Genomic DNA, 12,549 nt, shown 5'->3' with positions numbered 1-12,549 from the left:
AGTCCATCAATATAGGAGCTTGTTTTGTGTGTTTCTGTTTAAATACATCTTATTTAATATATATAGAATTGATTCATTAACATGAACTCATAGCCAACAGCACTGTATCTCATGCTCACATGAAGCTTGTCTAACACATACTTTCTCTGTAAGGCATCTTATAACCTCCTTGCACTTAACACTAGAAAACACTTCAGCAGTACTATACTTGGGGGCCATATTAAATAGCCAAATCACCAACAAAAAGCACAGAACTGAAGAATGTGGCATGAAACAGATTGTGAAACGGACACCTGTTTATGAGAGCTGATTCAAGAAGGCAGAGCTTCATTGTGTTTGACCTCGGCTGGGAATGTACTAGGATGCACTGGACAACTCAAATGTTTTGCCACTGCACAGGTGCATGTCAGCATGTCTGTGAATGACAGTGAAAATGCCGCACATACTGATTTTGGGGTTACAAATACATTTTAGCAACTAGGTGAATTTGTAAATACACAATCTATGAACAATGAGGACCAACTGTATTTTTAATTTTTTATTATCTAGAAAATTTCAAACCAACACAAAAGCAGAGAGAATAGTATAATGAACCTCTACATAAATACACTCAACCAATTATATTTTGAGGGAAAAAAATTGCTGGAAAAAGGTCTTGTAAAATTTAACATCTATTTCTGACAACAGAAAACTGGACTACAAGAAAACTTCTTTTAATACTTTCTAAAATCTGGTATTGCTTTCTAATGACATTTTATGCAGAACACCTACAGTCATGAAATAACTCATCAGGAGTTTCAATCTCTGCTGTATAAAAAATCCTTAATTGTGGAAATCCCTACAGGACTAGAAAGAATCTAATTATTGTAAAGAGAAACAACATGAAATGAAATAAACATTTGAAAGAAAAGGGCATTATTTGTAAATGATACCAATGTCTACCTATAATCCTCTTGGCCATTCTTATCTCAGCTTTAACCCAATCCACTTATCCCTCAATGCCTGTACCATTTTAAAATATATATATATATTTATTGATTTCAGAGAGAAAGGGAGAGGAAGAGATAGAAACATCAATGATGAGACTCATTGATCAGCTGCCTCCTGCAATGATGATACTCATTGATCAGCTGCCTCCTGCACGCCCCCTACTGGAGATTGAGCCCATAACCTGGGTATGTGCCCTTGACCGGAATCGAACCTGGGACCCTTCAGTCTGCAGGCTGACGCTCTATCCACTGAGCGAAACGGGCCAAGGCTGCCTGTACTATTTTGAAGCAAACCCCAGCCATTGTATTTCATCTATATATATACAGTGGGGCCTTGACTTACAAGTTTAATTCGTTCCATGACGGAGCTCGTAACTCAAATTACTCGTATGTCAAATCAAAAAGTGAACTGAGACACGTGATGCTGGGCTGATGTTGTGGCGTTCACTGTGATGTTCGCTGCGCCAACTAGCGGTAGGGTATCTGAAGCTGGCTCGTAACCAGAATTTTAGCTCACAACTCAAAGCAAAAAATCGGCCAAGAGATGGCTCGTATCTCGAAAAACTCGTTAGTCAGGACACTTGTAAGTCAAGGCCCCACTGTAAAAGCCTAAGTGACCGAACAACTGAATAACCGGTTGCTATAATGTGCACTGACCACCAGGGGGCAAATGATAACACAGGAGCTGCCCCCTGGTGGTCAGTGGATTTCCACAGCCAACCTCCTGTGGCCAACCCACCTCCCGCGGTCCCTCCCCCAAGCCAGCCAACCGCCTGAAGCCCCTCCCCGCCACTGGCTGGCCCGATAGGCCCCAATGGCCAGCCTGGCTGAGGGACCCCATCCATGCATGAATTCGTGCACCAGGCCTCTAGTCTATATATAATTAAGTACGAACCCCTAAGAGATAAAACCCTTTAAAAATAATGTTACCACAGTACTATTATCTCAACGAAAAAATGAACAAATATTTAACATCAAATATCCAGGCAATGTTCAAATTTCCAAGAATCTCAAGTATCTTTTTATTGTATATTTAAATCAGGATACAAACAAGCAATTAGTTCAGAGATATCATAAGTCTGTTTAAACTCATAGCCTCCTCCTCCCTTTTCTATTTATTTATATTAGTAGAAGAGACAAGGTTGTTTTTGCTCATAACCATTGTCACTTAATATGTGTTCCCTTGTCCTATGTTCTTCCTGTAAGTTGGTAGTTAATCTAAAGGCTTAATGAGATTCAGGAACAATTTTTTAGGCAATAGTATTTCATTGGATGGTATTGTGTTCTTTCATAAATAGATGTAAAATATTTCTGGTTATCTTTCTGTTATTAGCAATCACTGACCATCAATGTACCTAGGTAATTTATAAGGAACAAAATGGTGATGGTTTAATATGCTCTTTTTCATTTTATTAGTTGGAATACCTCTCTAAAGAGATACTTCCTTAAAAAATAAAAAGACACTTCTCTACATTTACCATTTGGTTAGCCAGTGATATACAACTCATACAGAAATGATACTGTTTCAAAATAATGAACTGTTTGCATTGTGACCAACTAGGTTTTCTGTTTGTCTTAGCATTAATATGTACTTACAGATTTAAACATATCTGATATGTTTCAATTCACTGCAATTATCCTTATTGATACTCAAATTGTTCCATTTTGGAGATAGATGTAAAGAGAAGTATGCTTGGTTCAGCCTTACGTGTAGCATGTATTCTATCTTTTAATTTGTTAAATAACCATGTTCAGGAAACAAAGTGTATATTTTGGACAGAACAAAGATCCCACACTAGTGGGAGAAAGAAAAGTAAATCAGGGATTACAATACAATGTGATATATCTATTGGTAGAATAAATGGCCCAACCTTTCAGGAAGGCAAATCAACATTTTTAAAAAGTTAATATTCCAGCACTATTCTTCTCAAAGTCTACTAGCATTCATCTACTTGGGAGAAGAATACTGGAAGAATAGACAAATTCTTAAAGTAGTGACCTTGAGAGCGTGAGACATATGTATAAAATGCTGGGATTTAAAAATGAGCCCAGCCCTGACCGGTTTGGCTCAGTGGATAGAGCGCCGGCCTGCGGACTGAAGGGTCCCGGGTTCGATTCCTGTCAGGGGCATGTGCCTTGGTTGCAGGCACATCCCCAGTGGGGAGTGTGCAGGAGGCAGCTGAATCGATGTTTCTCTCTCATCAATGTTTCTACCTTTCTATCTCTCTCTTTCTCCTTTCCTCTCTGTAAAAAATCAATAAAATATATTTTTTTAAAAAATGAGCCCATATTAATTCTATATTTTAAAACACAATGTAAAAAATGCTATATTACAGAATGTATTAAATGCTATAGAAGCAATGAACTCTTAGAGAGACAGAAGGTATTTTAGAAAGCTTCTAGATTTTGTTTGTATTCCACCAATTACTATGAGAACTTGGGCAAGTAGTTTTAGTCTCCTCATTTATAAAGGGCAATAGCAATGCTTGTTCTGCCTACATCACAAATTTGTAGGGATGATCAAATGTGAAAAAGTTATTAACTAATGTCATTAATATTTTTAGATAATTTTGAACACTTTAGGTTAGGACAATTTTCCATAAGGAACTAAGGTTTGTCTAAACTATGCTTATCCTTCTTTTCTGTTGTTAATGCTAATTCAATGGAACTTTCTACAATGAGAAAAAATATTCTGTATTTGTACTGTCTGTGCAATATAGGAGCCACTAGCCATTGCGGCAGATAAGCACTCAAAATACATGTAGTGACTGAGCTATTGGATTTTAATAACTACATGTATCAATGGCTATTGTATCGGGCAACCCAGTCTTAGCCTTTTATCTCTTCTACCTCTCTCCCTATCTAAATATCACAAATATAAGAATATTAACAAATGAAAAGCTTCTCAAAAACACTCTTCACTTCAAAAAATTAAACTTATGAGAAATGTTAAATCAATACCTTATTAGGTTTCATCTGAGTTTTTAAGGTCAACTTATATTTAAGGCGATCTTATAATAATCTAAAATTAATTAAACACAGACTAATATTTTACAGTGATTTAAAAAAGAAAACAGAGGTGATTTTGTTTTATTTTTAAAGATTTACTTTAGCTGAAACCGGTTTGGCTCAGTGGATAGAGCGTCGGCTTGCGGACTGAGGGGTCCCAGGTTCGATTCCGGTCTAGGGCATGTGTCTGGATTGCGGGCACATCCCCAGTGGGAGATGTACAGGAGGCAGCTGATCGATGTTTCTCTCTCATCGATGTTTCTGGCTCTCTGTCTCTCTCCCTTCCTCTCTGTAAAGGATCAATAAGGTATATTTTAAAAGAAAAAAAAATTTACTTTAGTCTGTGAAATATACGCAAAACAAAAAATTTAGATTCCTTAACAAAAGGTCTTTCTTTACTCATTAAAACAATCTTACCTTTAGCTCGGCTTGTATGAACCCTTGCACGCACCCAAACAACTTCATCAGCGTTTTGTATTGTCAAATTGCTAACCCGAACCAAAACTCGATCTGCAGCAAATAAATGAAACAAATTTAGTAATTCAGAATTTACAAAGAGATCATAATTATTTTGATTTGACAGTGAGCATAAGTACTCGGTATTACTTTAGTTTTCAACCTCTGACGCCTGCTTAATTTGTGAATTGTACTTTCTAAATATATCTCTAAAACTTATACAATTCTCGAGGCCCTAACGAGGAGACTCAATTGCTTGGAGGGTCACCTATACACCAAAAGCTTGCAGGTTGTTGCAGGTTCGATCCCCAGTCAGGGCATGTATGAGAGGCAATCAATTAATGTTTCTCACTCACACTCATTTTCTCTGTCTCTCCCTTCCTCTTTCTCTAAAATACGTATCGTCAGGTGAGGATTAAAAAGAACTCTATCCAATTCTATTATCTTCACTGCCACCATCCCAAAGTACTTGTCTAAATTACGGCAATAACCTTCTGATAATCCCGATTCCCTAATTCAGTCTATACTGGAGTCAAAGAGAATTTCAAAATGCATATGTGCTGAACATTTTATTGATTTATAAGGCCAACTACAATCTATCTTCATCCACCTTTGCCTAAGTGGACATGGTATTTTAGCTTGCCTGCCACAGTACGTAAGTCAGCTAGTCAAAGGGGAGGTTTCTCTGCCAGGCCTGGATAGTCATGGTGTTATTGGAGAATTGCTCAGGTGGAATTTCTCCGCTGCTAGTGGGAATGGGGTTCTTACAATATCCTGAGAAAATGTTTTTTAAGACTCTCACGGGAAAATGAGTGATTTTTATCTGTATAGCATTTTATCTCTCAGTTTAAAAGTCCTATTTCCCTTAAAACAGTTCTGGAAATGTGCAGCTGGGGATGCAGCAGAGCTAAAAGCAAAGCCAGTATCCACAGTCTCTGTTCAATGGTGGAGCTGAGTCCAGCAGAGCATCAGGCTAGTTACAGTCCATCAGTCCATTGTGTGGGGTCCACGTGACTGTGGGCCATGGAGGCCAAGTGCAAGGGAGAGTGTCTCCTGCAACAAGAGAGCTGGGAGCCCAGTGCACAAGACAGCCGAGAGAGAACTCTCTCCGTTCAGTTTATGTATCTCAGATTTCTCATCCTAGCAGTGGCCATGCCTATTCTGGCCAATAACCTACTCCCAGGTGTGACTGACAGACAAGCACCCTCCCACACCACCCATACCTTATCAGGCATGCGTCTATTGTCCAGACCCTTCCCACGACGATCTGTGGGGAGCAAACCTGGAGCATGTTAAACTGCAGCTTTCTGGCAAAGCTGTACAAATGGCATGCCTATATCATTTGGCCTTCCCTTTGCTCCTTTCCAATTAATTAGTAACTTGGTTAATTACAGTAATATCATTGGTACCCCATTCCCTAGGACACAGTGACTCATCCAGGGAAAGGCATGTTGCTCCAACTGGGCTAATCAAAGTCCTTCTCTGGAACTTAATATACAGACACTGGGAATGAAGCTCTCCCCCGGGCTTGCTGAGCTGGGATGGTATAGGCCCGTGGTCAGCAAACCGCGGCTTGCGAGCCACATGCGGCTCTTTGGCCCCTTGAGTGTAGCTCTTCCACAAAATACCACGTGTGGGCGCGCACGTACAGGGCTGCAGCCACCATCTGTCCCACTACCTGAGTTTGTAGGATGAGAGAATAAAGCCAAATAACCTAAAGGAAGCAGAGCCAAGAAATATAGACAGAAAGCCTTAAAGATGCTGATTGAGCCTCTAGATCAGTGATGGCAAACCTATGACACGCGTGTCAGAGGTGACACGAGAACTCATTTTGGTTGATTTTTCTTTGTTAAACGGCATTTAAATATATAAAATAAATATCAAAAATATAAGTCTTTGTTTTACTATGGTTGCAAATATCAAAAAATTCTCTATGCGACACGGCACCAGAGTTAAGTTAGGGTTTTTCAAAATGCTGACACGCCGAACTCAAAAGGTTCGCCATCACTGCTCTAGATGCAATCATGCCTATGCCATCTCACCTTTTTTCTCTAGAGCAGAGGTTCTCAACCTGTGGGTCGAGACCCCTTTGGCGGTTGAATGACCCTTTCACAGGGGTTGCCTAAGACCATCCTGCATATCAGGTATTTACATTACAATTCATAACAGTAGCAAAATAACAGTTATGAAGTAGCAACAAAAACAATTTTATGGTTGGGGGTCACAACATGAGGAACTGTATTTAAAGGGCCAGAAGGTTGAGAACCACTGCCCTAGAACAGTTATAAGCCAATAAATTCTGTTTGTGAGGCCCAACAATTGTGTCCTGCAATATATCCATCTAGAGTCCTCCAAACAAAAAAACTATTACGTGAACATAGTGATATGAGGCAATAATGATCCAGAAATCATTTTATTTTTTAAATATGCAACAATTTGAATATTAAATTTAAAACGTATTACTTAAAAACATAATAATAGACATCACATCACATCAAGAGTAGTAAAAGATCTTTCTCAAGGGTTATGTTGCCTTAACTAATAAAGTTTGTCATTACAGGCAGTCCTCAGGTTATGTTGGACTCGATGTACGTCATTTCGTGGTTACGTCGCCATCTCCCATTTACAGTATTTATAAAAAAAGAAAAGTTCTGTCATTTCGACGTATGTACATATGTGCTTTATGTTTTTTATTATTTATTTACCACAAGTAAAGGTCAGGAATTGTTATCTTTCTTTTAAATGTTTTTGACTGTTTCACTTCATTACTGCTGTGTATGTGCTCCATGTGAGTGATGTAGTGCTTATGTAGGTGGGTTCTGACTTACGGCGAATCGCATTACGTTGTCGCCATAGGAATGGATCTCCGAGGTAACCCAAGGACCTACTGTATCTTGTGCAGTGAAACCTAGTTATAATACTAAGCAAAGCCCTGGACGGTTTGGCTCAGTGGGTAGAGCTTTGGCCTGTAGACCAAAGGGTCCCAGGTTCAATTTCAGTTAAGGGCATGTACCCTGGTTGCAGGCTCTTCCCCGGCCCCGGCCCCAGCCTTGGTCAGAACTAATGCAGGAGGCAACCAATCGATGTGTTTCTCTCATGTTTCTCTCATATTTCTCTCTGTCTTTCCCTCTCTCTAAAAATCAATGGAAAAATATCCTTGGGTGAGGATGAAAAACAAAACAAACCCACCCTCAAAACACAAAACCAATACAAATATATTTATTCTACCTACTTTGTCTAAACATACTTACAATTTGTCTCTTGAAGCAAATAGGAAAATTACAGGAGAACACAATGGTTCTCACTGCCAAAAGCAGACAATGAATGAGGAATTTTTAAGCCACTGGGTACCACAAGAGAATTTCTACAAAACATTGCCAACAGACCTTATGAGTTAAACCAACTCCCAAGTCTGCTGTGTAAACTTAGGCAAAGCAAAGTATGAAAGAGAAAAGACAGACAGAATAGCATAAACATTTAAGACAGATTTGGAAATACCAAAATTGAAAAAACCAATGACTTACTAATAACTAGGCAATAAAACTCAAAATCAAATGAAACATAACATAAATCTGAGGAGACATAAATAAATGTCATGATTAGGGTAACTTAAATAGTACTTTGAAAAAGACAGAATAGCCCTTCTTTCATGTGGTATTCCAACTATTTAGCATAGGGTTTCTCAACCTTTAACATATCTACACATACTTGAGGCACATGTCACACTTGCACCAATGATTGATTAGTGGCAGTAGGGTTTCAGTTTAAAAAACTATTGCCTCCTCCACATTCTTAAGACATTGGCATTAGAATGAAGAAATTTGGAGAAATGGAAGCAAATGGGGAAGGAAACTTTGCCTGAACAAAATATAAGCATTTTAGCAGAGATAAAACCAAAGGCAGAATTTTACTGTTATGCTACTGTAAACATACATAGTTTTTTTTCCCTCTGGTGGGGAGAGCTCATAAGTGGAAAACAGTTGTCTGGATTTGCCAGCCAAATGGGAACAGTAATTATGGCAAGGGGTGATTGGGACTTACGTAATAGACTGAAACTCCATTGGGCATCTTTGTGTTACAGCTGAAGGAAGTCCAGTTCAGGAAGATAATTAAGCTAAAAACAAAGTCTCAAATGACCCCTCTTGCTTACTCCGGCAGGGGAATGTCATCTCCAAACTATATTGCTTCTATCCCATTTTATATTCAATTATTTTACTTCACCATCTGTATCTTTTGGAAATGGTATATTTTTAGCCAATTATTTTGCACTTTTCGGAAAAAAGTTGGGAAGGAAAGTGGTTTTATGATCATGCAATAAATTGAATCCAAAATCACAATAAAATTAACCCGGAGATATGTTATTTCCAAAGCATAACATTCATAGGCAAGTCTGTAAGTTAGAAGTACTTCCAATAGGCCAGAACTTAAAGATCTGCAGTTGTACCAAAGACTGAAAGACATAATTTGGACTTTGGAGTGTCTACCATAAGAAAAATGATTGTTAAGTAAGATAATCTATTGAAAATACAAATAAATAAGTAAATAAAAACAAAAGGCAAATGTTTAAAAATAGAAAACCTACAGGTCTGAGAGAAACAATTAATATGTGACAAATCAATTTCAAAGAAATCTAATAAAATCAAGGGGAGAGTAAAGAAAGTAGCTTCACAAAGCATGCAAAAAGGCTGTATATGATGAAGGTAGTTACTATTAACATTCTTTTATCTCCTGGGCCAGAGTTAAATCTTAAATATTTTACCTAATCACTTAGGAATATCTTTTTAATATAATTTAACTCTTAAAATATACTCATTTAATGTATTTTCTTCCCTTTCTAGATTAGGAACCCCAACCAAACTGACAAATGTTTATACAGGATTATAACATCTGCTTGAGTTATTACTGTCATTTACATTTTTCAAAGTTATGTCAACCTTAATTAAAACTTCATGAAGAGTTTCCCTGGAATTAAAAGAAAAACAGCTTTATTTATTATCACATAGCTACTAACCTGATTTTTCTTGAGACTGTATCATTGAAGATATTCCATATCTTTCTTTAGCATAATCCTACAAAAAATGTTTTGCATTATAACGTTTTATTTAAAAAAAATAATAGCGTAGTAAACACAAATACAAACAACAAAATAAATTCCTTTTCACTTTCAGGATCACTTTATTAATTCAAAGAGTTGTAGTTTTAAAGTGTGGAAATTTGTCATATTATTTACATATGTACTCTATAGAAAAAGGATAAGCACCCGGTTTCTGGCTAGTTTGTTTGAAAGATCACTACTCTTGGGTGGATATACCATAAATAATAGCATTCTCAGATAAAATTTACACATGTACAACACATCGTTAACTATCTTCTTCAAAATGAGATTAACCTACTTCAAAGGAGGGATATAAATTTCCTGTGAAGGGAGTAGGATGAAGCACCACAGTTTTATTAACTTCCTATTACAGGAAGAGATGTTCAAAGAGAACCAACATTTTTTTGGTAAGCTTTCTGAGCACCAGATGTCACATTTTTAGAAACTGAAGATGTTGGATATAAGCTAACTACAACTTACATTTGGAAAACATAAAAAAAAAACCCCACCAGCTTCCTGTTTCTAAAATTCAGCTTCAGCATACTAGGTTGCAAGTGACAATGACAATATATCAAATTTCTTTTTACAGATTTAAAGTCAGAAACAGGAAACATGAGATCTAGGGTTCAGGCTTTTCTTAAAATACTATATTTATTAAATAGACTAGAGGCCCAGCCCGGCTTGCAGCCCTCTCACAGTCCGGGACCCTCGGGAGATGTCCACCTGCCAGCCTAGGGATCAGGCCTAAGCCGGCAATCGGACATCCCTCTCATAGCCTGAGGACAACTCAGGAGATGTCCGACTGCCTAAACCAGCAGTTGGACGTCCCCTGAGGGATGTAGCAGTACGCCAAGCGGCAGAGAAGAGCCCGAATCAGGGCCAGGCACCACACCACTCACGCTCAGCCTGGCCCACTGCGCCTGCTGCTGTGGAGTCGGGAGAGGCTCCCACCATGGCAACTGCTGGCCAGCCGTGAGCCTGGCTTCTGGCTGAGCGGCGCTTGCCCTGTGGGAGCACACTGACCACCAGGGGGCAGCTCCTGTGTTGAGTGTCTGCTCCCTGGTGGTCAGTGTGCATCATAGCAACCGGTTGTTCTGGTTAAGTGTCACTTAGGCTTTATTATATAGATAAGTGACCTTTTATTTTAATCTCACTTAATCTCTAAAATGATCTCTTAAGAGTCTTCTAGCTATAAAATGACATAACTCTGCCACAATGTCTACCTTATATCTAGACCTGAGCTATCTGCAAGGTTGCATTAGTTTATAATCAGATAAAGAATGCCCAAAATAATTCCCTTAGATTTTACAAGGTAACAAGATATAAATAAAATAATTCATTTCTATCACCCTATAGCTATCTGTTGGAATCCTCTCCTTTAATCTGGAGGACTCAGGTTTTTGTGTGTTTATACAAAAATAAATCAACCAACCCTAAGGACAAAGAAAACCCCAGACCTAGTAAAAAGATATAGTTATACAATATAGCATTAGGGCAACAGATGGATTAGTAGTTCATATTTCAGCAACCCCCATTCCACCTCATATTGTTAAAATGTCCCATTCCTTATGTAGTTTATCGCAAATTCGTAATTCCACAATAGGAAAATTAGGAGCCAGGCATGAGTAAAGGCTCAGTTTTAATACAACACACCTAACCTGTAGGATGGTATCAAACTTTCATTTCTGAAAAGCACCGAGGGACCGCTGGGTGTTAGGAATTACCCCCCAAGATTCTGGGTCCCTTCATCTCAATCGCCCTCTAAGCTTCCTGCCTCACCCCATCACTTACAGGGAGAAAGACAATAAAAACGACAAGTGTCCTTTAGAGCTGCCACACGGCAAACGGTCACTAAACACAGTCAGACCGTTTTACTCATCACTGTCAGTGTCCGAGGTGGTGGTTTACGTGAGGGACGTGCCTAACCAGGGAGATGCCAGTGTGACCCCGCGCTGCCACTTCCGGGGCAGGGGGAGCCTCACGTACACCCTCTCCGCGGCCCGCTGCCGGGGAGCCAGGCCGGTGAGAAAGCGGTCCGGTCCGGTCCGGAGAGGGTCTGGCCACGCTTCTTGGCCAAGGCCCCGGAGTCCCGGCGAGGGCCCTGGGCGCCCGGCCCGCGGCCCGCAGGCGAGGTGCCGACAGGGACCCCGAGGCAGGGTCCCGCTCACCCTCCGCCCGCCCTCCGCGCGCTCCGGCCCAGGGGTCTGTCCTCCCGGGCCCGAGGAAGGGGGAGACCCACTTCCGCCGCGTCCATGACCTCCCGCGGCTTCTCCTGAGTCTTGCGGCCGGCGCTGGCGCTGGGCATCGGGGCAACTGGACGGGGCAGCGGTCACCACCCTCCCTCGCAGGCTTCCGTAGGGCAGGCCAAAGGGGCTTCTCCCTCCCGCACGGTCTCCGCCCTCCCTGCACTTCGGTCACAGCACACGCGTCCGGACTCCGCGTGGAAGGGCGACTCCGGAAATGTCGCGAGAAACGCAACTCTCTCGAGATCCCGAAGAGCTAGTAGCGGACGGCCAGACGCCGCGGTGTCCTCTGGCCCCGCCCCTACGGGTGTTGAGCTGGAGTTGGAGGGATATCCCGGGAGTTTGTTGTATTATCGCGGGATCGGCTGCGAGGGGCGGGGTCCCGGGGCTGGCGGTCAAGCTCCCAAGTGAAACTGCTGCCCTTTTCCCTTTTCAGCCTCTCGGTCCCTCCCGCTTCCACCGGGGACTGTTCCCTAAACTCGGGCTCCGCTTTCCTCCCGTGGACTTCCTGCCTCCCCGCTTCCCAGCGGCAGCGCGGCTGCCTGGAGTCATTGGAGACCTGTCGCTGCTGCTTTGTGGACTGGGACGCGGGAGTGCTGGGCTCTCGGAGGGGATTCTTTCCCTATTTCACTGGCCAAACTAGTCACGTGGTCCTTCCTGAGTTCAACAGAGTAGGGCAATTTACTCATTCTTCAGGGAGCAGTACTGACTGTTTCTGATCAATAAAACATTCTATGAGATTCCAACATAGAGTCTG

At 40.8% G+C, this 12,549-nt stretch overlaps 1 protein-coding gene across 2 annotated transcripts in view; it reads right to left on the bottom strand.

Annotated features, from left to right (window-relative positions):
- Positions 1 to 12,088, bottom strand: part of DARS (aspartyl-tRNA synthetase) — a 69,088-nt gene extending 57,000 nt beyond the window's left edge. The window contains exons 1-3 of one of the 2 annotated variants that reach the window (XM_023764023.1): positions 11,789 to 12,088; positions 9,466 to 9,523; positions 4,416 to 4,508 (exon numbers count right to left, since the gene is read on the bottom strand). In XM_023764023.1, the coding sequence (XP_023619791.1) occupies positions 4,416 to 4,508; positions 9,466 to 9,523; positions 11,789 to 11,854 (217 nt within the window). In that variant the 5' untranslated portion in view covers positions 11,855 to 12,088. The remainder of the gene's footprint in view (positions 1 to 4,415; positions 4,509 to 9,465; positions 9,524 to 11,788) is intronic. The other variant, XM_006100434.3, reaches the window with a different exon arrangement.
- Positions 12,089 to 12,549: the final 461 nt, after the last annotated feature.

The sequence above is a fragment of the Myotis lucifugus genome, unplaced genomic scaffold (genome assembly GCF_000147115.1).
Source record: "Myotis lucifugus unplaced genomic scaffold, Myoluc2.0 scaffold_312, whole genome shotgun sequence".
Lineage (NCBI taxonomy): Eukaryota > Metazoa > Chordata > Mammalia > Chiroptera > Vespertilionidae > Myotis > Myotis lucifugus.
This window is presented reverse-complemented; position numbering and strand designations above follow the sequence as displayed.